Here is a 26899-nt window from a genome sequence, read left to right on the forward strand (position 1 = left end):
TGTCCAGTTTTTGAGCAACTGCATTTCCAAGTATTCGGTAAACACTTATTAACCCTTTCCTTCCCACGACTTTGAACGACAATTTCTATGCCAAAAAAGCGTTTCCGAAAAAAATGCTTGAACAAAAGTTATTGCAAATCCGCTAAATTTTTCGAAATCAACATAAAAAAATTTAGTTGTAAATCAATAGTTTTTTAATTGTTTATCAATAGTTCAACTATTGAAACAATTAGTTAGCATTTGGGTTGACCTAATAAGGTTACAATCATTTTCTAAAAACTATTGCATCATATCTATCTAACTTCGTTTGTCTCGAGTTCGTCGAAAACGAGTGGTGCTCTAGAGCAACCATGGGAAGTAGAGGGTTAAGTGAAACTGACTTCAGAGACCTTAACATTCAGGATATTCTGTTGTTCTTAACCCACTGTGGTAAAGAGCTATAGGCTCTCTTCACGCTTTATGCGTTATCACAGTGCTCTTTTCAGGATGCTATGTGAACCCATTGTGGTACGCTTATGCGTGTATGACGATCCTATTCCCTTACCTGTCCTTTCCCCTGTCCCATCCTTTCTTCCTTTCCTTCTCCCTCAGGTAAATGATGAATAGGCTCGTGTTCATGGCGATGGCACAAATTTCCAAAATGGAGGAGGACGTGCCTCTGCAGACGACCTACTGAAAAGGTTTTTATTATCTTTATTATCGAGATTTTCAGCCAGGGGCTGGTTCATCTCCGTACTGATAAGGTTGGGATTCCTCCAGAAATATCTGTAGGGATTATTTTAGAATTTACTTTTAGAATTCCTCCTGAAATTCTGCCGGTGATTTCTTCATGAATTTCTCTGGAGAAAAAACATCCTTTAGTTATTTCTCCAGAAATTATTCAAACAGGTATTCCTCAGGTGATTTCTCCACAATGTCTCTATAGATTTTCTTAGAGGGCTTCTTTGGATTGGATGGATTAATATTGTGAATTTATTGAAAAATCTCCTGGAGTTCATGTTAGAAGTTTGAAGCCATTTCTTCAGAGGTTCCCACAGGAATTACACCAAGAAGTTCATACATGATTTTTTTTCAGAGGTTTAAATGGGAATTTCTCTAATATTTTTTTCAGAATTTTAGGGATTTATTTGGGAGCTCCTCTAAAGCTATCTAAAGAAATTATTTACGGGATGCTTCAGGAACTCCTGTAGGGTTTCATCCTGTAGCTTCTTGGATTATTTCTTTATAATTTCTTTCAGAGCGCCAGCTGCGCTAACCGTTCTCGCGTCTGTGTTCGATTTGTGGTCGGCTCAGGATCTTTACGTAAGGGAGAACCTATTAGGCACGTAGCACTTTTAAAGTATATGACATTTTGCTGCACCTTGTAGCATATTTTTCCAAAATCAATACATGGGCCATAAAACATGGCTCGTTACACTATTGAAGAGTCCCCTGCTCCCTCCTTGAAGAATAACGCTCGCAGGAATCCCGACAATCCAAGGAAGTTATCCCCGAAAAAATCAAAGAAGAATTCCGCCAGCATTTTCAGAAGGAACTCCGTATGCAATCCATCAAAAAGCAAACCTAGAGTGATCCTTATAAGAAAGTCAAGTGTAGTCTCTGAGAGAATTATGAAAAAATGTCTGACAAAACCCCGGATCCCTGAAGGAGTTTCAGGAGAAATTTGGGAAGGAATCCCAAGAAGAATACCTGAAGGAACCCCGTAAGGATTCCTGGAGTAATCATTAGGCGCTGTCCATAAACTAGATTTTTTTTGGTCATCTCAGAACCCTCCACCTCGTAGACTTTCATCCATACAACATTTTAAAAATTTGTATGGACCGTTGCCAGAAACCCCTCTCCCTCCTTCAAATCTACGTAGTTTATGGACGGGCTTTTTAAAGGATCTCGGAAGGGTTCACTAAAAAAGTCACGAAAAAAAATATCTGAACCGTGGTAGAAGCCCTTAAAGAAAAACCAGAAAGAATCAATTAATGATTCGTGGGAAAAATCTCTGAAGAAATCTCTAACATAATCCAGGAGAATTCATAAAAACAATCACAAAAAGAAACACGGTAGGAATTCCAGAAGAAATCCGCGGAGAAATCAAAGAAGAAATACTTAAAAGAATGAATCTTTAAAGGGATATTGGGAGGACTCAATGCAGAATTCCTGAAAAGATTTGCTGAAGGCATCTCGGAAGAAATCCTTGAAAAAATCCCTGAAAGAATTTCAAGAGAAAAGTTCAAAGGATGAAATATTACTGAAGAAAGCCCTGGAGAAGTCCCTGAAGGAAACTCGGGAAAAAAACCAGGAATAGTCCTGAAGGAGTTCCTGATGCATCACACAGCGCAATATTTTATTGTCTCAAGAGCAAAAATTTCGTTTTTCGGAGAATTCATGGAAGGAATTCTGGGACAAATTCTGGGAATCTTTAAAAAAAATTCCGAAAAAAACAGGAATCGCCTTGGAGGAGTCATTGCTGCAATTTCTGGAAAAATATGTTTAAACAAATCGGTAGAAATTCCGCAAGAAATCCGTGATGAAATTCCGGAAGGAATTCTTGGAAAAAAACCTAGAAGAAGTTGTCAAAGAGTTTTCGGGAAAATCCCTGAAGAAAGCCCATGAGAAATCAATGCAGAAATCCTGGGTGGCATTTCTGGGAGACGCACGGAAGTAAACTCGGGAGAAATCCCCGAAATACGCACGGTTAGAATCTCTGCACGAAACTCGGGAGAAATTCCTTTGAGAATACCAGGTGGGACTCTGGAAGAATCCCGAGAAGAATCCTGAGTGGGGCACTGGGTGAAAATCCTGGAAAATTGTTTTACATAATCCCTACAGGATATTTGGTAGAAACTGCGAGAAATCTGATAGAAATCCTAGCAGAAATCCATAAAGAATTATTGGGAGGTAATGTTGAATATTTGCATAGATCAATGCCTGCAGGAAGTCTTGTATGTAGGCCAAAATATCTCTATACATAAAAATCGAGTTTGAATTCTCTTTGAGACAAGAATGGATGAACCGATCTGCATAATTTATGCACGGTTCAGTTATCTGTATTTGTGGGGGCTGTGTTTATAAGCCGAAAAGGTTACAAAAATCTGATAAAAAGTTGAAAAAATGAGAAAATATTGATATTTTGATGTGCTGGGAAGAAATTTATCACAACTTATATACAATGCGGTGCTGCAAAAAATTGCCGTAGCAGGTAGTCCTTAATATAAATTTTATCAGTGCCATCTAGAACGGTGATTTATTTGCTCTTATACACTTGTGACTAGCTTTTTTGTAACCCCGGTGCCACCTGTACGAAGGAATTCTTACTAATAATTACATTGCAAACTAAGTTTGACCAGGTAAAAGTTGTTTGCAGAAAATACCAAAATACCTCCCTCACCTCAAAGGTAACGTGAAATTACATCCTAGACGGATCCATGCTCGGCACTCCTAACTTTGTTTTGGACGCATTCACCATCAGTTCGACCTTTGCTGCTTCGCGTTTCAGGTGCGTGTATAGATCTGTCAACATTCCAAATATTTTCGCGATAGAGGCGAATGACCTAAGTTAAAACCTCTTTAATAAATAATAATAATAATTCTCACGATAACATTCATGTCGTCCGCACATCCCACAAATCCACGGTTATCCAACCTGGGTTGGCAGTGACCAGGTTGTTCAGAAATGATACACACCATGTTTTACTGGCGTACAGCAACAAATATTACACGCTTGTGTCGAATTCACTTAATTTTTCCCGTTTTGATGAATTTATGACTTTCATCAAACACTTAATTTCAACTGCATCCTTTGCGTGTTTCTAATGAGTTTGACTTTGATTCATTTCACAGATGTGAATCAATTTAGCAACTGATGCACACTGTTCGTGACCATGTGAAGTTTTTACATGCAACAGATGCACCTCAATTGAACAAGACAACTCGACAATTTATTACGTATGTACCAGCCCAGCATTTGCCGGTAGTGCACGCTCAATAATCAAACCAGCTTCAATCTTCATCGCTTCGGGAAAAGGTTGAATGGGATCAATTGTCACGTTGTGATAGCTACCGGCGCAACAGCTGATCACTCTAGGGGTATTTCTCTTTGGCTCCTTTTGCATCTAGCATTATAAAGTGTTAAAAATACACTTGTACGTACAGAACTCAGGCTACGTCGCACCCGGCTAAATAAATCAAAATTTGACGACGGAAAACGCGTCTCCACGAACGCAACCCCACGCGCCAAGGCGAGAAGAGTTTGGAGCGTCATACGCGCATCAGTCTCGTTTCACAACCACGTGTAGTAAGTACTTCAGCTAGATGCAGGGCTGGTAGCAAAACATGATGCTCGAAATAGTTAATTTAGTGACCAATTTCTCGAAAATAGTGACCTAATAGTGACTTACAGATATCAAAAAAGTGTCTAAATAGTGACTTTTAGCACAAAAAAATATTAGTGACTAAGCATTATTGGACGAACTTTATTCAGAAAATCCTGGAGTTACAAATAATGAACATTTATTTTAAGAAAACTTTCACGCTTATTCCAAAAAAATGTACAAAATCGCATGTATATTCAATTTTCTAGCATATACTATGTAGAACTAGATTGATCCAGATAGGCAAGAGGCTGATGAACGTAAGTAGATGTGTTGACCACATTAACTCTTAAGTCGGTACTGGCAAAAAAATCCTTTGGGACACATTGATGGAATTTGTTAGAAAATTCTTGATGAAGTTTTCAGAAGAAGTTAAAACGGATGTCATTGAGTGATTTTTTGGCCAAACCTTGATAGGTTAATACATTCTTGGCGATTTCATCAGAGGAATTTGAGAAGAAACGCTCAGAGGTTTATTTAACGAGTTTCTGAATAAATTTCTATGAAAATAATTTTGAACATAAACATAAATTATTTTACGAATGCCACTTAAGTGGTAAAGTGTCTTTAATTTATAATAACAATAATAATAATTGCGGGTATTTTCTTCATACTTGTGAACTTATTTCAGAGAAACATCTTGACGAGATATTTGCTAAAATTTCCAAGAAATAAAATAAAAAATATTACAATTTTCGTAGTTCGTGGCAGTGTGCCCTAAGCGAAGGTGGAATTTCTCAAGAAAACTTGTTGGATGAGTTCTTGAAGTACGGCGTACCTCCTTCGAAAATGTCTGAAAAAATACAGGAAAAAAAACAACGACCTATTTGAATATCAAAGGCAATGTTAGATGAACTTGTAACAGAATTCTAAATTTCTTTTAAATTTCTCATATTTAAAGAGTCTATGATGAAATTCTCAAAATATTTACAGGCTTGTTCATTCACTTGCTGGCGGATTCTTTGTGGCATAACGGAGAAGTATTTGAGTTTTTTGATGATTAGATTATCTGGAAATCTGGAAAGTTCAGGTTGGGTAGTCTCAGGTTGATATGAATAGTTATATTTTCTCCTTCATCAGGCTTTTCGATGTATTTGCCTTCCTCTTTTTTAGGGAACTAGTATTATTAGCAATCGTTTTCAATAACCTTCATAAATGTATGATCTGTCAGAATGAAATTAAAACATCGGAAACAGTTTCTGTTGTTTAAATTTGTCTGTGAAAAACAGTCATGATTTTTGGGAAATATCATCTACTCGAAAATTTCTCAAGGAGTTTTGTTATCATTCAGGACTTCTACAAAAGCATACTGAAAGACCAACGAATATTTTCCGAAAGCAGAGTTATACAAAGAATAAGTATTATTATTTATAATTATATTATTATAATTAAGTATTTTTAAAGAAAACATTTTTGAAGTATTGTAAAAAAATATTTCAGGTATTCTAAAAAATTTGAACGGCTGTTTTTCAGGATTGCATTTGTCAGACATTCCCCAAAGAATCAGACTCTCGCTGCCAAAATTTCTTCCAGGTGCTGCTCCAGAATATCATACGAAAGATCTTGCAGAAATTCAGAAATAAGTACATATATATTGCAGCAACACAAGGTTTTTATAACGCTGACTGAAAATTTCAGCACGAACTCGCCCAAGATGTCGTCACACATTTCTGTTAAAAGTAAAGTCACATATGATTCAGCAAAAAAGACAACATTAATAACCAAAGTCAGTCTTGGTACAAAAGTGATTAATGAATTTGCCAACAGACCTACATATACGTACTAGACATTTTATTGTCTCCAGCTCGATTTTCACTATTTTCAATATCAACTCTTGTTTTACTCACTGGGGACATTGAAAATAGTTGAAAATAGTGACTTTTCAACAGAAAAAGTGACTTTAGTTGAAAAGTTCTGAAAATAGTGACTTTATAGTGACTTACACGAAAATAGTGACCAAGTCACTAAATAGTGACTCGCTACCAGGCCTGTAGATGCACAACCTAGCGCCAGTGACTATGCTTGTCCGGCATTTTCTTTTGTTCGAACAGCAGGCATGCCGTACTAAATCGGCACATGCACTTCGCGAAATTAGAATTACGCAAGCTCTTACATCTATGTACAACACAAAAACCAGAGAGGCGCTTGGTACTTCTGCCACCTCCAGACTCCATGTAATCACCCGTAAACAAAAAGATTACCTATGGTTTTTCGCAAATCCTTCATCTCGTGGCGCGAGAAGCTATTTGAAAATCTCAATCCAAGAGAGAAACGCACCGATCTTTTGCCAAGTTACCGTGCGACGGACGACTCAAACACTCTGCTGAAATTTTCTCACTCTCACTTTTCACGAGATCTCCCGCACGGTGAAAAGACGAGACGCGTCGGTCAATCACTTTTTCGCTTTTGAACTTCACGTGCTGTGTTTGTAGGTAGGGTAATTTGCCAATTGTTGCACGGCTAAAAATTCGCCAATTATTGCACACCCCATAAGAAAAGCATGGAGTGTGCAACAATAGGCGAGTTTTTAGCCGTGCAACAATTGGCAAATTACCCTAGTGTTGTTTAGAACTACTACAAGAGCTAGATAACGCGGATAGATGCGACTTAACCCGACCCCGCAGTACGCAGTACTGAGCTACTCTTGCTTGATGGACGAGCCGGCATGGGGTGTGTGACAACAAACTTGACCATTCGCGTGAATTTGGGAGGCGGGTTGTGGTCAGTGAGCATGGCGGTAATCGTTGCGTAGGGCTCACAGGCCACAGCAGCGATATGAAATGAGTGTTTGTATGAACATATGAAACGGAGGCATGTTTGAGCCGCGCGCTAGACGTTTTCAAGTGCGTGCAATACTGCTCTGGTAATTTGCGCTGCGTCAAAAATAACGGCGATGATAACAAATCTGAAACTTGTTCCTGCTTTTGATGATTTTTTCTGTAGTTTTATCTAATCGTTCCCGACTATTGGGTGTAGTGTTTATCTCACTCCGAAACATAAACCAAGCTGCCAGTCACGCTGCCAACGAAATAAGTTCAAATCGCTTGACAACGCTAATTACCTACGACACCGCACAAGGTTGAGCTCTTGTTTTTTTGATATTCATTTTATTGTGGAAGGTACGTCAAAATGCTGCTTCCGAATGTTATCAGTAAGTCGTACGATTACATTATATAAGGTGGAGAGAATGGATATATCAGTTTCATTCATTTCAACCCGATTTATTGCCAGGTCAACACCGGTAGATAAGAAAACCATCAAAGTGATATCAGAACGATAAACTGCCGATACCGAGCTGTAAAGCGCTGCAAAAGCCTTGAATGTGATGTTAATCAAGCGGTTCGAACTTTGCAAACTGTTGCCCTGTGGTTGTTATGTTATGAAAGAATCCAGAAAATAACTCAACAAATTGAACTTTGATATCAGAAATAGTCTTTGAAGAGGTTTCACCTCGGGACAACTACTTGAGGTACTTAATCCTAACAAACCCACACACGTAATCACCATATAACAAAGCGTTTTCAAGTGCTGTCCACCAAAGGTGTACGCATCATCAAACGATCCAAACACGAAACCGTCGCGACAGTAAAAATAAAAACAACCTCCTCGGCTTCTCTCCGGCATCTCCGGATCACACGAGATAAAAAAAACGTCGCACGCGCTTTTTTTTTTATTTTAGTTTTGGCGAGCATCGATGAACCTGCGTCAAGAGGTCAAACTTGGTTATGTTGATGGTATTTGTTTGTTTAGGTGGTATCAACAAAAAATCATGAATATTGGTACGGAATTTTTGCGTGTGAATTAGAAGCGTATCAATTCATAAAATTTAAAACCTCCTAACTCTTTGGAGCCGGAGGGGTCATATATGACCCCAACATAGAAACGGCTGTATAAACTCACCCATTCGATAAACAGAGTACTGAGTTGCTGCAAATTGAACTTGCATGTGGATTAGTTTATATGTATTCATTTAACCTTTACCAAGAATATCAAAAGGTGTTTTATATTCTGGGATGTTCTAGGTGATCCAAACTGTCTTATAGTAAAGTCCTTCAAATCTATAAGAACAACTTTATGTGTTTTCGCCATAAATAATAGTTTTGCATAATCTGCTGGGATTTGCGAAGCTCTTGAAAACTCAAATGCCATTTTGAGACACTAGATATTCCAGGTCAGCCAAACTACCGTAGAGTTCAGGACTTCAGTTCTACACTCGTAACAACAGCCGTATCTGCTATACTAAGTAACATTGCATATTTATTTTTCCGTGGTTACTGGACCAATCTAAAGTCTACTTGTTTATTATAAACCTTTGGGACATTCAGGTTCGTCCTAACTGTTTTATGATGAAGTCCTTCAAATCCACAGGAAAAACCTTATGTGTTTTTACCATAAAAATAGCATAGCATAATCTGCTGAGAACCATGAAGCTCTTGAAATCTCAAATGTCATTTAGAGACACTGTGGGAATGTTCCAGGTCCACCAAACTATCTTGGAGTTTAGAACTTCAGGTATATACTCGTAACATCAGCTATATCTGACATACTGAATAACGTTTCATGATCAAGCGCGGTGAGTGGATCAACCTGAAGTCTACTATATATTATTATTTTTTTTTCTATATGTATTACCGAGTTTTTTAGCCCTAGGCTAGTTCATCTCGAGACCCACGTTTTACTTCCCTTCCGAAGGAAGAACGCACATTTTGTGAGTTTGTCGGGAGTGGGATTCGATCCCAATATATTATTATGAACCTTTGAGACATTGAGAGTCGTCGAAACTGTCCTGAAGTTCAGCTCTTGATAGGAACAGTACAGTAATGTTCCGATTTTATCACGCCCTTCTCGCGTCAGTCCTTCATTTTTCATTAATTTGCTGTTATATTTGAGAGCAAGTGTTTCCCCTCTTCTTCAAGATGAATGTTCGAGGTGCATTTTGCAACGTTGAAAATATTGAAATTGCGTATAGATTTTGTAGAATATTTAGAAGTATTTTTGAAAAGGGGCGTGATAAAACCAAAATAATACTGTAGTTATTCTCACAATAAACTTTAAACTGTAATCTGTAATCGCCCTGCCATATCATGAGTCATTTCAAGATAGTTTTGAGATATTCCAGGACATTTGTGATAATAGCTTTTGCCACTACTTTAAGTAGTGTTACATAATCCACTGTACTTACCAAAGCAGTTGGAGGAACAATAAGCGTTGTTATAATTGTTGGGATATTATGGGCTTTCTTACTGTTATGAAGCTTAGTTGATAAAAAAATTATCACTGTGACATGACGCGATTTCTTTTCAGATAGTAATGTTACACAATAATGTTTTGATAATTCAGCTGTGTCGTAGTGTGGAGCGGACCTGTGTGATGGTTAGAATACTTGACTATCACGTCGAGGACCTGGGATCGAATCCCACTCCCGACAAACTCACAAAATGTGAGTTCTTCCTTCGGAAGGGAAGTAAAACGTGGGTCCCGAGATGAACTAGCCTAGGGCTAAAAATCTCGTTAATACAGTTAAAAAAATGTCGTAGTCTCTGGTTGTATTCTGTGAGCTCCAGTAAGTAAAATAGATTATGCAACATAACTCTATATAGACTAAACAGAAGCTTCAATTGCTGTAGATGCTAGATATTGAACATCATAATAGTTTGGATGGCCCCGGCTGATCTTATGATGTCCATTGAACAAACTACCACCCCAGGAGAAAACTACCGTTACACCCGTAGACTTTAGCGTGTAATCTCAAGAATGGTTTGGATTGGCTAAGATATCCCAACAGATCCGATACTGTCTATTGAATTTACAGAAGACTTACTGGACATGATAGATAACAAATCGTAGCTTTGTATAATGAGTTACCGTTACACCTGTAGACTTTGGGATCTATACTCAAGAACAGTTTGGATGGCCTAGGGTATCCCGACTGATCTGATACTGTCTATGGAATTTTCATTAGACTCGCTGGACATAATAGATTACAAATAGTAGCTTTGCATAATGAAAGAAGTTACCGTTACACCCGTAGACTTTTGGATCTAAACTCAAGAATAGTTTGGAAGACCTAGGATATCCCAACAGCTCTGATACTGTGTATTGAATTTTCAGAAGACTCACTGGACATGATAGATTACAAATACTAGCTTTGCATAATGAAAAAAGTTACCGATACAACCGTAGAGTTTAGGATCTATATTCAAGAACAGTTTGCATGACCTAGGATATCCCAACTGATCTTATACTATCTATTGAACTTTTAGAAGACTTACTGAACATGATAGACTACAAATCGTAGTTATGTATAATGAAAGAAGTTACCGTTACACCCGTAGGTTTTAGGATCTAAACTCAAGAACAGTTTGGATGACCTAGGATATCCAGAAAAAAAATATGTTGATGATATTCTACCAAAACTATTTTGGTGATATTCTATCCTTTTTTCTATCCTTTACGAGAGTTATTTCAACTTATCAACTGAAAAATATCGCAATTTTGATGATAAGTTTTTTCCAAAGATTGTGTGCTATGTAAGTACTTCAATGGTGCAATGTATAATGTATATCTCATGGGAATCCAGCGGCCTAAATATAAGGCAGAATCAACCAACGGTTATGGCACAGTGCTATATAAACCGTTGCCAACATTGGGAGATTTATTGACTTTTCACGAGCGCATTGTTTCAATTCTGCGGTATATGGTATGTTGAAACGAAAAACCTCTAACTAACTGCAACACGAGTAATTTTCAGTGCTTTGCAGTATGTATCGCATGAAGCTTGCTAAAGACGATAAGAAATGTCATTGCCATCGTAAATCATGGTTTTGCTGATATACGTTTCAACTCCTTTGCATGAATTTGTCCGCAAGCGGATTTTTGGGTGCCTGCTAGTTTGCTTCCCATAAACTAAACACAGGTTTTCTCAAGGGGCAAGCGAAAGGCAAAATTCCCGTAGCTCACAACAAAAACAAGTTCGTAGTTGTTTGCGCTGAAAATTGATGCATTACACCATTTCTTACTGATATATTTGTTATCTCTGCGTTGTTGTATAATTTCGAACGATTGCACGCTAAAACTTTGATAGCCTTCTGCTATACCTAATTTACAGCTCTTTTGTCCACTAGGGCAATGCGTGAGCGATTCCAATTGGCAGCTGCACTTACACTTTGTATAACGCTGAAATGTATTATCACAGACAAACAGACATCTTACTCTACCCGCTTCCCATCGTTTCCCTTTTTAACGGACTATTCAAATTTTCTGAAGTTCGTAAAACTCTCGCTCATGGCGCTCGCATCGTTTTTGCTCCTGTTTGACATTTGCTCACTGCTGCCATCTACAATGCGGGTTTGCGAAGCACTGCATATTAGGATTGGGCGATTATACTTTTGTGACGATGATTTTAATCGCACTTTGTTCCAAGTGATACGTCTGTTTGCCTGTGGTATAATATTCTAATTCTTCTATCGAACGGGATGCCTTTGCGCTGCTGTCACTTTTCTACCCTGTCCATGGTGAAATGATGAGCACGAGGATGTTGATGTATGGTTCTTGTATCTTTTCCAGTCCGATTGGTGGATGAGTTGCCGTTAGCCGATATCCAAGTTTCCAGGTCCGTTAGAGCATATGGTCAGAAGAGGATCGGATGTCAGCCGCTCTCGGAGGGAAGAGCAACTGACGAAAAATAGCAAGTGCCGGGGCTGGGATCGAACCCATGACCATCCACTTATGAAGTGAACGTGTAGCTACTACGCCACGGGCACCGGCAATCTATTGAGATTTGTGCGCCTGAAATTCTGATGTACTGTGGAAGCGGAATTTCAAGACGTTTGTCCTTAACGTAATTAATGTCCATTGCATGAATTCATACACATTATGTCAAAATCAGTGATTCACTAAGTCCAGGGTATCAACAAACACTAGTCCGTTACGAAAAGTGAACTTGTTCCTTCCCAATGCCCTAATAGAGTGATTTATTATTCTGTCGTTATATGGAAAACCGATAAAGTTCTATTAGATTTTTTTTGAAGATTTTTTATTAGCATTAGAAGTTTTCAGAAGCTTTGAGATTTTTTATTGGTATTATTCCTTTACATGTACTGGAAAAACAACAAAGAAAAAAACATGTACTGGAAAACAAACTTGTTTGGAATATAGTCACCTACGAGAATTCCAAAGGTATTATTGTTTGTACGCTTGCAGCGCTCCCTATTAACAAAAATTGAAAAAAAATAAGATTTCTGAATACGTTTGGACAAGTTTTTTTCCGTAAGAGCTTCATGCTCGTTGAGCGCTTCTTAGAGTTTATCGATCTCACTCAAATTTTGAACGTAGTTCTGGGAATTCAAAACAACTGATGTAGGAGGCAAGACTTGACATCTTCGAATTTTATGTTTTTCATATAAGTGTGGGCCACCCTACTCCACAGACTTGAACTCATTTTTTGTTAATATTTTTCGGTGAACAAATATAATAAGACTGTTTTTGCAACATCGCCTTAAATCTTCTTCTAAAAACCCGCATGAGACTCCCGTAATCTTCCCTTAAACTCAACTGCGGCCCCTAAAAACCTCTGAAAAAGTTTCCACCGTCTGGAGTGGGAATCGAACCCACACTTTGAGGTTTACGATACGCCTAAACGACTGCCGTCACTAACCGCACGGCCACGAAGCCCATAAAAGCCTCTGAAGCCCACCTGAAACCCCATAGGAATATCTTGAAAAGCTTAGGAATCATTCTGAAGCTTCTCTAAAGCTCTCCGAAAAGTCACTGAAGCCCCCATAAAAATCTTCGAATCCCCTTTAAGCGTCTTAAATTAGCATTGAATTGAAATACTTTTTATGATGGGTAAAATTCATAGTATATCAAGAAATGACAAATTTTAGTAAATTCAAAAATTCAGCATCAAAAAGTTACCTGCAAAACATGTCGTTTATAATTTTTTACAAGTAGTTTAGATCTATATCAAGCTGTAAACAATATAAAAATAGTGGGTATCGCCAATTTTTGAACGGTAAAAAAATGTGTATGATATTTATTACGAAAAATTGCCAATTTTCAAAAATCTCGCCGGGGCGACCTCTAAAGGTCATTCCTGAAAGTTGCCGTCATACAAAAGGTTGTTTCAAACACCCTTAGTTATCATTTGCTGGGTAATCCTCCAAATTTTCTGACCATGTGCAATTTTGGGACACCCTAATACAGCCATTCCATAGAAAAAGGATATAATGCAACTCCGATTGTCGTAAAACTTTGAAGGTTCGTAGTTCCGACAACAATGTGGATGATGATATTTATTTTCACGGGATAGGACGCAACCTCCTGTCAAAATTTCATTCATAAAATCGGCTCGTAAAATGAACTATAATCAGACCCTTATTTTTTTTTTATTTCGTCACTAGGGTGACCAATTTTCAGATAGGGTGGTCTTAAAAGTTTCCAAGAACTAAAATTTTTCAAAAAGTCATAACTTTTGAATCAGTTAAACTTTTTTTTTGTTTGAAAGCTATTGAATGCAAGTTTTCAGGAAAAATACGAATGGACCAAATTATGTTTTTGTGTTAAAAATATGCAAATTTATTAGTTGTTTTTTTCACGTTTTCATGGTCTCGGGACCGTCAACCGCTTATTTAAAATTATTCTGATAAAACGTCGCGATCACCAAGGGTTTTTTCGTCTTCGCGTTGTTATTAATTAGTCGGCCGAATCGTAGTGGCGCTATGCCTTCCGGATAGTTTTCCATTGAGAAGCGCTTGCAAAGTGATTGGAGTGTGATTTCCAGTGACGATGATGATGCCAGTCAGTAGCTGGAGGCCCCCTTTTTCGTGTCGGTTTGATCGCGCTACCGTCGGTTTGTTGTGCGTCGTCATTACCCGTGTGCAGCCGAGAAGTTTTAGTGTGCAAGAACGTTTAAAAAATAAAAAAAAAACGTTTGAGTTTGGTTTCCTCTGGTGAAATGGTTGAAAGTTTAAGTTTGAAAGTGTACGCACCCGGCATATGGTCTGGCGATGACAAATTGTGTGAGTTGCTGTAAGTGTTTGAATGTTTCTATAGTGATAGCAGTGTCGCAGCGGATTCCTGATTTAACGAATTGTTGGATCGACGTTGAACTACAACGAGTAGCTAAATGGGTGAGACCTTTCCAATTTATATTATATAACATTCAATATGACACATTTACATATATTTCAACAATATTAACCATATACAACCTGGAGCGTTTGGTACGGTATGTCCACGCATCCTTCCTCCCCTGTGGATTCAAGAATTACTTCGACGAAAGAATAATCATTCAAAACTCGAGGTACTTCAAAGAATCATCTTTGCGGCAAATACAACGCAGTAGGCCTGGCCGCTTTGACGCTTGTGTCATATCTTTGATATGGTGCAAGCCTCAATATTGACAAGAAAAGTAATCGGGCATGATCTAACCCGATTACTTTCCAGGATGCTTTCTCGTACTGGCTGCGTTTGTATTAGATTAGATTAGATTAGATTAGATTAAAACGTCGCGATCACCAAGGCAATCTTTGATTACACTAGTTTACAGCATTTTTGAACTCGGTAAGCTGATGATCATTTTTGGTGTAGAATCATGCCCTGAGTTCGAAAACGCGAAGGAAAAAAAATACAGTAGAGCGGAATTTTTTTCGACTTTCCATACAAGGTTGATGATTTGAAATCAATTTTTGTTCTATATTTAAGCAAAGTCGCTCACTTCAAACATCTCATTCTCCGTAATCAATGCTCCGATTTAGCTGAAATTTTTACTGTAACTCGACTGCATATGCTATGTCAAATAAACGTCGAGAAAGAATTTTTAAGTTGTTTTTTTTTCTTATTGAAAAAATACATGTCTTCAAAAAATGTTGGGAATTTTGCTAAAATTTAAGAAGGTCGTCCCTAAGACTTGCCAATATCTTGAATTTCATCAATCTGACGCTAAACCTGCATTCAGATGATCGAATGGTATTGTATTCAGCTTTTAATTTATGGAAAAAGATTTAAAATTGGTTGAACAAAACGCAATATATTTGAATTTTAGTAAATTACATATTTTGAAAAGTTACAAAACTCGATGTTGTGCTAAAACTCAAAAACCGTTCTACTTTAAATTTTGTGGAGGTCGGTTTCGAAATCAGCACTAAATTGTGCTTCAAAAATTTTGGTCGTTGACAGAAGTTCACGACTTTCGTTTTATTTTGTAAACTTGTGTTATTTCATTCGCAATTTTATGAAACATTTCAAATAGCAAAAAATCAATTCTTTTGAGTTTTCAGAACTGTTGCAATGGATAAAATGGGGCCGAAAAAATGGTATCGATTAAACTGTTATGTACTTAAGAAACCTTAACACTTCGAGAATGTGTTTATTCAATAGTGTGAAAATTGAATGGTTGAAGAACATACATTAGAGACCCGATTTTGTCAGCCCCTTTTCAGAACACATTTTTAGCTCTGCTTAAAAATCTGAACAGTATTTCAAACTTTTTATCCCTCTCTCTTTCTTCTGCATTCAAGCTGTAGTTTGGCGATATACATAAATCTATTGGTTAAAGCTTCACCACAAAAGAACGAGAGCAAAAAGTTTGTCGTGAAAAAAGGCTGACAAAATCGGGTACTAACTGTATTAGTGAAATATCTTGAAAATCGGTTGAGGCATGGCTGAGATAAAGCAAATTAAAAATTAGGTAAAAACTAAATATCGAACAGAGTATTGGAGTCGCAAGAGGCTCCAAAAAATATTCTTAATACTACAAGACAAAAGTTTTAGCAATATATGCCTTCAAAAATATGAAGGGTAGAAATCTGCTTTGTCATATGCGCTAATTCACGTCACATCAGACGGAAAAAAAGATCCCTACCTACATCAACATTAATGATTCATTTCTGTACATATACACAATAAGTTGGTACTCACTCAAAGCCGTTGCATTCGACATGATGGCTCGCTGCGCAGTCCTTATCCAGCTGAGAAAATCCGTTGCAAAGCCGTAGCTCATTCACCGCATGCACCACACAATTGAAGAAGTTCCGCTGCCAAGCTCGGAAGCAGCGCTTGTCCGGGGTGTTGTTGTCACGGTTACCGCACGATCAGAACTGAGCTCGCCAATTTTCACGACGCGAAACTTTTCTTGAGCACTTATCATTCACTTTGGGAATTCTTCGGTGCCGCGAGCGTATTTAGTTCCCTTTATCACATTTATTGCACTTATTTCCCTCTTGCGCAGCTCGATGACGACGACAATGACGGTTAATCTTCCAGAATTAGCACGGATTTAAGCATTCCGTCGGATGGTTTGCGATTTCTTCTTTTTTTCTGTGTCACTTCGCTTCACTCGACAATCCGCCCTGCGAAGTGATAACGTTTCAGTAGATGCACTTTCTATCGCCTTTTTTGCACGGAGAATTGATTAATCTTTTTTCACCTCATTTTTAGCACAACATTCCCGTTTCTATTTTGATTGCGCACACTACTGCCAGCAGTTGATGTTGACACTCGACTCGGCTCGGTTCAGCTGATAAAAGAACAAACGAGATGGAAACGTTGAAGAGTGTGATCTGATGGTAGGGCGTAGTCCACAGTCCTAGGTTCACCACGCTGCATCGGAGTAGGTAAGCTGACTGTTACAACTGTGCAGCCAGCGTCGTCGACTGAATCAGGAACTGCAATAAAGAGTTCGAAGGCCTACTTTGTCGCATTGAAGGCTGATCGCGCAGCACCGCGACACAAAGAGTAGCGTTTCTCGACGGGAGAAGCTGAATAACTGACTGCTAGATGCCGAAGAGAATTGCACGCACAATTAGTCCTATATCGCAATGATGCTTTGTTTCCAATTGAGCAGCACTATCGAGTGAATGGAGAGCAATGGTCTCTCTTTGAAGGAGACGTGAAGAGCGCTTAGTTTCGAGCCGTCATAAAACCGATTTGTTGCGGCACGTGTTTACTTTTATCACCAGGCGCCTAACGTCTCAATATAAGCAATTAACCAGTTGCATCGCCAATATCGATTCCGCATTTGAATTGCAAACTAGCTGGATCACAGAGGTTCTGCTGATTCTATTGCTGACGACTACAACATCACAATAGTTGAAAACTGCGGTGGTCAGATTGAGAAGCACTGCGCCAAGATAATATATCAAAATTATTGCAGTTTGGAATTCGCAAAATTCATCTCACGCTTCACCTGTCGTTAGAATCATCAAGCACTTCCACTAGTCACAAACAAATATCTTGACATCCCACACAACTACTCAACAATACCTTATCGAATCTCTCCCTTAAACTGAGTATTTTGTTCAAGATTGAAATTCAACCAGCCTCTTCAAACGCCCATTTCGGAAAGTCATCAAACAATCCTAAAGAGCCGATGGAGCCCAAAAGAATTCAAGGTTACTCCGCGAAACTACGTCATTACATGATTGTCAATTACTGGCAATTCGCAATGCGCTGTTTCCACCTCTTTTTTGCTAGGTACCTCGATATTGTCTCTCCACTTCACAGTCGCTTATTTATTCATCCCACCCGATGATGGTGAACACCTGTCCAGAGGCGTTCCAATTCTCAGCCTTAATTGGCCGCTTAAGCAAACTATGAATTCTATGAAAACTGTTATTCCTGTATGTGTACACCCGTAGCAGCTGATGACGGCAACGAAAAATGACCTATGGGTTATTCAGCATCGGATGTGAAGGTTCTCCTCGGAAGACAAGCGACGCCGTTTGAGTCGGTTCAAGCCACCTTGGAAAATCGCGTGATTGACCATAAATCCACTGTAATCACTGGCTTTTCCTACTTCTCGGTATGAGAAAGTGGCTCGAAAGAAACCGAACAAAGCGATGATACCTTCCATCAGCGGTATGATGCGTATCCAATGGAACGATGAGTACTAATCACAAGGTGCTGACGACATCAGTCAACTATGACCGAGATCAACGAGTTTCCATGGAAGATCAGAAAACCTGTGAAGACTGTGATAAAATTCCCGATGCAGTTCACAGTGAAATTACCGGAGGAACTCCCGGTGGAATTCTTAGAGAAATTCCCGCAAGAATTCCTGGAGAAATTTCCGGAGAAATTCCTGGAGGAATTTCCGGAGGAATACCTGGAGGAATTTCCGAAGGAATACCTGGAGGAATTTCCGGAAGAATCCCTGGAGAAATTTACGGAGGAATTCCTGGCGGAATTTCCGAAGGAATTCCTGGAGGAATTCCTGGAGGAAATCATGGAGGAATTTCCGAAGGAATACCTGGAGGAATTTCCGAAGGAATACCTGGAGGAATTTCCGAAGGAATACCTGGAGGAATTTCCGGAGGAATTCCTGGAGGAATTTCCGGAGGAATTCCTGGAGGAATTTCCGGAGGAATTCCTGGAGGAATTTCCGGAGGAATTCCTGGAGGAATTTCCGGAGGAATTCCTGGAGGAATTTCCGGAGGAATTCCTGGAGGAATTTCCGGAGGAATTCCTGGAGGAATTTCCGGAGGAATTCCTGGAGGAATTTCCGGAGGAATTCCTGGAGGAATTTCCGGAGGAATTCCTGGAGGAATTTCCGGAGGAATTCCTGGAGGAATTTCCGGAGGAATTCCTGGAGGAATTTCCGGAGGAATTCCTGGAGGAATTTCCGGAGGAATTCCTGGAGGAATTTCCGGAGGAATTCCTGGAGGAATTTCCGGAGGAATTCCTGGAGGAATTTCCGGAGGAATTCCTGGAGGAATTTCCGGAGGAATTCCTGGAGGAATTTCCGGAGGAATTCCTGGAGGAATTTCCGGAGGAATTCCTGGAGGAATTTCCGGAGGAATTCCTGGAGGAATTTCCGGAGGAATTCCTGGAGGAATTTCCGGAGGAATTCCTGGAGGAATTTCCGGAGGAATTCCTGGAGGAATTTCCGGAGGAATTCCTGGAGGAATTTCCGGAGGAATTCCTGGAGGAATTTCCGGAGGAATTCCTGGAGGAATTTCCGGAGGAATTCCTGGAGGAATTTCCGGAGAAATTCCTGGAGGAATTTCCGGAGGAATTCCTGGAGGAATTTCCGGAGGAATTCCTGGAGGAATTTCCGGAGGAATTCCTGGAGGAATTTCCGGAGGAATTCCTGGAGGAATTTCCGGAGGAATTCCTGGAGGAATTTCCGGAGGAATTCCTGGAGGAATTTCCGGAGGAATTCCTGGAGGAATTTCCGGAGGAATTCCTGGAGGAATTTCCGGAGGAATTCCTGGAGGAATTTCCGGAGGAATTCCTGGAGGAATTTCCGGAGGAATTCCTGGAGGAATTTCCGGAGGAATTCCTGGAGGAATTTCCGGAGGAATTCCTGGAGGAATTTCCGGAGGAATTCCTGGAGGAATTTCCGGAGGAATTCCTGGAGGAATTTCCGGAGGAATTCCTGGAGGAATTTCCGGAGGAATTCCTGGAGGAATTTCCGGAGGAATTCCTGGAGGAATTTCCGGAGGAATTCCTGGAGGAATTTCCGGAGGAATTCCTGGAGGAATTTCCGGAGGAATTCCTGGAGGAATTTCCGGAGGAATTCCTGGAGGAATTTCCGGAGGAATTCCTGGAGGAATTTCCGGAGGAATTCCTGGAGGAATTTCCGGAGGAATTCCTGGAGGAATTTCCGGAGGAATTCCTGGAGGAATTTCCGGAGGAATTCCTGGAGGAATTTCCGGAGGAATTCCTGGAGGAATTTCCGGAGGAATTCCTGGAGGAATTTCCGGAGGAATTCCTGGAGGAATTTCCGGAGGAATTCCTGGAGGAATTTCCGGAGGAATTCCTGGAGGAATTTCCGGAGGAATTCCTGGAGGAATTTCCGGAGGAATTCCTGGAGGAATTTCCGGAGGAATTCCTGGAGGAATTTCCGGAGGAATTCCTGGAGGAATTTCCGGAGGAATTCCTGGAGGAATTTCCGGAGGAATTCCTGGAGGAATTTCCGGAGGAATTCCTGGAGGAATTTCCGGAGGAATTCCTGGAGGAATTTCCGGAGGAATTCCTGGAGGAATTTCCGGAGGAATTCCTGGAGGAATTTCCGGAGGAATTCCTGGAGGAATTTCCGGAGGAATTCCTGGAGGAATTTCCGGAGGAATTCCTGGAGGAATTTCCGGAGGAATTCCTGGAGGAATTTCCGGAGGAATTCCTGGAGGAATTTCCGGAGGAATTCCTGGAGGAATTTCCGGAGGAATTCCTGGAGGAATTTCCGGAGGAATTCCTGGAGGAATTACCGGAGGAATTCCTGGAGGAATTACCGGAGGAATTCCTGGAGGAATTTCCGGAGGAATTCCTGGAGGAATTTCCGGAGGAATTCCTGGAGGAATTTCCGGAGGAATTCCTGGAGGAATTTCCGGAGGAATTCCTGGAGGAATTTCCGGAGGAATTCCTGGAGGAATTTCCGGAGGAATTCCTGGAGGAATTTCCGGAGGAATTTCTGGAGGAATTTCTGGAGGAATTTCCGGAGGAATTCGTGGAGAAATTTCCGGAGGAATGTTTGGAGGAATTTCCAGAGGAATTCCTGGAGGAATTTCCAGAGGAATTCCTGGAGGAATTCCTGGAGGAATTTCCGGAGGAATTCCTGGAGGAATTTCCGGAGGAATTCCTGGAGGAATTTCCGGAGGAATTCCTGGAGGAATTTCCGGAAGAATTCTTTGAGGAATTTCCGGAGGAATTCCTGGAGGAATTTCCGGAGGAATTGCTGGAAAAAATTCTGGAAGAGTTCCTGAAGGAATTTCCGGAGGAATCCCTGGAAGAATTTCCGGAGGAATTCATTGAAGAATTCGTGGTGGAAATCCTGGAGGAATTCCTGTAGGAATTCCTGGAGGAATTTCTGAAGGATTTGCTGGAGGAATTCTAGGTGGAATTCCTATAGGAATTTCTGGTGGAATTTCTATGGAGGAATTCCTGGTGGAATTCTCGGAGGAATTCCTGATGGAATTCTTGATGGAATTTTCGGATGAAATCCTGATGAAATTCTCGGAGGGATTCCTGAAGTGATTCTCGAAGGAATTCCTGGTGGAATTCCTGAAGGAATGCCTGGTGGAATTCCACCTGGTGGTGAAATTACTAGTGCAATTCCTGGTGAAATTACGGGTGCAATTCCTGGAGAAATTCCTAGTGGAATTCCTGGAGGAATTCCTAGTGGGATTTCCTAGTGGAATCGCTGGAGAAATTCTTGGTGGAATTCCTGGAGGTATTTCTGGTGGAATTCCTGGAGGAATTCCTGGTGGAATTCCTGGAGGAATTCCTGATGGAATTCATGGAGGAATTCCTGGTGGAATTCCTGGAGGAATTCCTGGAGGAATTCCTGGTAAAATTCCTGGAGGAATCCCAGGTGGAATTCCTGGTGAAATTCTTGGAGAAATTCCTGGTGGAATTCCTGGTAAAATTCCTGGTGAAATTTCTGATGGAATTCCTGGTGAAATTCCTGGTTGAATTCCTGGAGGAATTCCTGGTGAATGTACTCAAAATTCATCGCTACACTAGCCTATTCTAAACTTTCGCATTCAAGTTACTTCCCGGTCTTCATAATTATTAGTTTCAACTGCCGTTGTTCAATTCAAACAGTAATTGGCAAGTGAACTTCACTCCCTCAATTCCAAGCTCATACATTAGGGAACCAGTTTGAAACATAACAAATTCATCAATATTCCTACTATCGTGTGACACCACTCCAATTAACAACCGTCCGGACCTCGCATTTCCTACTGCCGGCTTCCAATACCACCAACGATGACGTCGAGCCATACACCTAGCTAGGGGGATCAACAATTAGCTTCATATGTACGTGTTACACGTAGCGAAGCAGCGATTGTCGTTGGTTGATATTCGTTAATTTTGCACGCAAATAACATTCGTGCGGGTTATTTTTAAACCTAAAAATTACACTCCGTCCATTGGTCCTCCGAAAAGGGAGAACCAGAGAATAGAAGTTTAGTATTTTGTGACGGTCGGTAAGTGTATCAGAAACCACTTGGTTTGTGTTTGATTCGGTAGTCGATACATTCTTCGCCACGTTGGCCATTTACTGACCATCCACCACCAGTGGGTAAATTGTCTCTTTCTCGGTTAGCTGTGTGATCTGTGATCTTTGCGATTTGAATGTAAAGTGACTCTCGCCGTTTAGGTTTATCCTTTGGCTGAATGGGAGTAACCTACTTTGAGTGCTGTGCTGTATTCAATTACTTTGCCGTCCGGCCCATGTTTTACTGCGCGGCAGGAAGAGAAAAAATGTGTTGATATTGATTTTTTCTCTGCTTGTAACACCCGCTTCGTACGCGTTTTCTTCGGTATCTATCTGTGTAGTATTGTTGTCAGTTCAGGTCTGCTACATGTTACTACACTTCTTAGCGTAGTAGATGCTTGTGAATGGGAATGTGCTCGGTTGATTATCACTGATGGAAACAAAAAACGGTACAACTTTGGTCACTTACGTAACTTATACTGTTTTGGTCATTGATGAGCCTAATTGGATTAAAGTTATGGACTTTATACAGTTTTTCTGTTGATTCTATGAATATGCTTCAGGTAACCTTAAGTGGCACAAAGGTCACACTCAACATGAACAAATGATCCACAATCTCCACTGAAGTCGTAGTTGACACCTGAGCTGTTATCCTATCACAACAGGGTAAAGAATTATAATTGCTTCACTTTGATCACCAACACATGCTAGCAACCACACATAGAACAGCGAGAACGGGAATCAGCCTGGATGTATACCACTGTCGCAGCACCCATGAAAATCGATATTCTTCTCGCTCGGTTAAAATTGAATTTATCCGATAAAATAACACTCAATCCGTTGTGATCTCAGCTTCTACGATCACTACCCGATCAATTCCAACAGCGGCTGCTGTAAACGAACGAATTCCGACACTTTTAACACATTTTAACAACCCAGAAAATTTCTATCACGAGGTTCACCTACTCAACGTCCGATTGCAGCAGTGAGTATAACAGTTTTCACCCAGACAGCAGGGTGATGAAACGAGTGCGATACATTCAATCGCGCTCTCTCCATACAGCCGCTCCAAGACCGCTTCTGCCACATGCTAACATGTCAAAAACGAAACATGCAGCAGAAGTGCATCTCAGTTTTACTCTCGCTCTCAGCTGCTGTGCTGCACCGGTATCCACCAATACACTCACACAAACTCACGTGAAGCCAATAAATCTCCACCACTGCACCGGCGCCAGAGCGGAGAAGGAGAAAGAAAGGTTGGAGGAGCAAACAACTGTCAAAAATGCCGCATGATATTTTCACGTTGATTAACCCTCTAATACCCAAATTTTTGATTTTGATCTAAATATCATTTTTCGTCATCTAAAATCGATTTAAACATGTTTTGGAAGATGATTCTTTTTAATTCTCGATTTCGTGAATTTCAGTTTTTGATTTTTCTAATTTTTATTTTTGAACATCCCCACACTCTTATATTTTTCCTGGAAGCTTATTTGGGGTAAGGATTTTTTGAGATGAAAACATTTTGAGATTTTATGATTATTGTTGAAATATTTTTATTTTTATATTTTTTCATAGAATATTTTATTTTCCGTGTAATTTTAAGGAAAATAATTTTAGAGTGTATTCGATTCCCTTAAACTATTAAACTAGGGTAGAATGATTGGGAAAAATTTAAAATATGTTAATTGTAGCGATTCAATAGGGGCTGTTCATAAACCACGTAGACTTTTTGGGGGGAGGGGGGGTCTGGCCAAATTCTACGATCCATACAAATTTCAAAATTTTTGTATGGACAAAAGTCTACGAGGGGGGAGGGGGGGGGGTCTGAGATGGTCAAATTTTGGTCTACGTGGTTTATGAACAGCCCCATACAAAATAAACAATAACTTCTAAAAGATGACTAAAACATCAATTTTTCAATGATTTTTAAAAAATGTAAATACGCTTTAAAATACACCAAAAACCATTTTGAGATATACAGAACAGTCCTAAATATCAGCCAAAAATATAAAATTTTTAATTTCCCACGAAACAAAAATTACAAAAATGCTCAAACTATACCCCGTCTCAAGGCGGGGTTGGGTATTAGAGGGTTAAAACCGCAGTCCGTATCCGAACACCGTTATCCAGTTGGATAACTCGAAGACGCCACCGAATCGATTACGCACGCGGATCAACCACTCTACCTTGAAGATCACAACACACTGAACGGAGGAGCGAAGAACGAAGAAGAACTCTCACAAGGTGGAAAAGCACTTCTCCCATAGTCGGCGAACGATTGGGTAATAGTATGTAGTTGAAAACTACCGACCATAAAGTTGCCACAGCAATGCTGCTGGCGCAGCACATCTACCTCGAAGCTCGGGTGGTGGTAAGGTAAAGGTAGCCAGCCGATGATAATTGTGGAGTGCCGGGTACTGCACGTTAGATAGAGGCACACAGAAAACATCGGATACGATCAAGCAGTGCCACGGCGCACATTGTGTTGTGAGTAGTTCTTTGACTTCTCTTTACACCACCGCGCAATGTGCGACCGTCTGTCTGTCTGAACAAGACTTGCTGAACATGTACATAAAAAGAACAGTGCAAAATATGCTTCTACATAGGGGAAGGTAGTGTAAAATGTAGGGGTAATCGTTTTAATTTCTGCAGGTGAGGTGAAATGACACACCCCAATTTAAGCAACATAGGCGGCCGCTCATCGAGCTTGAAGTTAGTATGGGGAAACTTAGCCAAAAGTATGCCCAACTGATATAGAGGATAGACAAAATGATCGGGGCAGGCAAAATTTTCACTTTCCAAAAAATGGTCAACTAGCTGTAACTTTTCGAAAAGTGCATAAAATTTTCACTGTAAGTCGATCAACTAGTTGTGTATCAGTGGCCAAAATTTGAAAAAGATCTGGCTATTCTGCACGAAATTATCAAGATTCTAGAAAAAAGTGTAATTATACGATAGTCAAATTTGCGCTGTTATATCTTCGGATTCAAGATTTCGAATACAATGAAATTTTGACCATTTATGACTTATACAAGGTGTTAGGTTCCAAGAGATTGAGGAGGAGGTTGGCCGGTTGAAAAACAACAAAGCCGCAGGAGCAGATCAACTACCAAGCGAGCTTCTAAAATACGGTGGGGAAGCACTGGTGAGAGCACTACACTGGGTCATTACCAAGATTTGGGAGGAGGAAGTATTACCGGAGGAATGGATGGAAGGTATCGTGTGTCCCATCTACAAAAAGGGCGACAAGTTGGATTGCGGGCAAGCTTTCTATTTGGTGAAAACATTCGCGAAATGCTGCGATCTGCTTTCGACAACGAATATGTTATCACCCTTCTTCGCTTTGTCCAATTAACCTCCTATACGAATAGCACACGAGCAGACTCGATGCTGATCAGCATTGTTGACTGTACCTTTTCGCCGTTTAGCCGTTGCGTTCCAGCCAAGCCTTTCTTTTCATCGCATTCGATGCGTTTCGATATCTTATCGCGAAGCATCGTTGGCTGGAAACTTTATTGGTATGGTATCGGTACATGCGAATGTTGCTTCTGTGTGTGTGTCGAGCGTTCGTGCCGTAGGTTCTAAAACCAACCCATTCGGTATGGTTCGGCTGTTCGGGCGAGCGTGTGACGGTTCTATCAGATGTGTGCAAAATCGTTTGTGAGTTACATCATGTTTGTTTTGCCATCTCTTTGCCACTGCTCATCACTGATCAGTGCACAGTTTAATCGCACGCGATAAGTAAAAACACGGAGAAAAATGGATATGCTTGTTAGCATATTCCTTAATAATATTTTTTCATTTTAAAGTTTTACTCCTTGATGTGTATAAAAAGTATGCATAACGTTATTTTTCATTATGCACTCCAATGCATACATGATATTTATTAGCTTCCGTGGATATCTAGGCATTTATGTTACTCTTGGGACTTAACAAAATGTTAAAGACTTTCCAACCGCCACTCAACCGCCATTGCTCGCGAGTTCCACTGCAAACTGTAGAATTTATATTATTTTGTAGAAGTTTTAGTGGAATATTTTACCTCATTCCTACAAGAAGTCATGGAGATCACCGGCCGCGATTGTTCCCTCGACAATTCCAGCTTGAGTAAGTATGCTGCGAGGTATGCTGCATGTTCTTTTCTGACAGGTTTAGAATTGAAAACTTTCATAATTATTCAACAGTTTTCGTCATCAACGGAAAGCACGACGGAAGTCATTCCCTGAATTCTGGTTCCAGTATACCTGTTCCTGCTCCTCAATCGATGCGGAAAAGATAGAACAACTACCTATAAGGAGGAGCTTTGAGTGAAACTTCCAGAGCATCACATCGCATCACATAGATGGGTTCTGTATACCGATATGCGTTGGATCCTGCTTATCAGTGATTTATTGTTTTATTGTTAAGTGAACTGTACTTATGTTTTCAAATAGATTGGAATAAAATGACGAATTTCTGTTTCTAATCATTCAAAGTTTCTATTAGCTTCTATTATTGATGAAAATTAATAAAAAAAAACAAAAACAAAACCAAATATGCATTTTGAAGGTTATAATCGGCATACGCATTCCAATACATAAACGCTTGAAATGCA

At 40.0% G+C, this 26899-nt stretch overlaps 1 protein-coding gene across 8 annotated transcripts in view; it reads right to left on the bottom strand.

The window, feature by feature from the left end:
• Positions 1 to 26899, bottom strand: part of LOC109417172 (long-chain-fatty-acid--CoA ligase 6) — a 107123-nt gene that overhangs the window by 71260 nt on the left and 8964 nt on the right. For 2 of the 8 annotated variants that reach the window (XM_029875432.2, XM_029875430.2), the window contains exon 2: positions 16284 to 16881. In XM_029875432.2, coding sequence (XP_029731292.1) covers positions 16284 to 16365 — 82 coding nt within the window. In that variant the 5' untranslated portion in view covers positions 16366 to 16881. Of the gene's footprint in view, positions 1 to 6565; positions 6790 to 16283; positions 17896 to 22771; positions 22965 to 23060; positions 23236 to 23268; positions 23389 to 23499; positions 23517 to 26899 lie in introns of those variants that run through there. The other 6 variants (XM_062856039.1, XM_062856037.1, XM_062856036.1 and 3 more) reach the window with 6 other exon arrangements.

This window comes from Aedes albopictus, chromosome 3, assembly GCF_035046485.1.
Source record: "Aedes albopictus strain Foshan chromosome 3, AalbF5, whole genome shotgun sequence".
Lineage (NCBI taxonomy): Eukaryota > Metazoa > Arthropoda > Insecta > Diptera > Culicidae > Aedes > Aedes albopictus.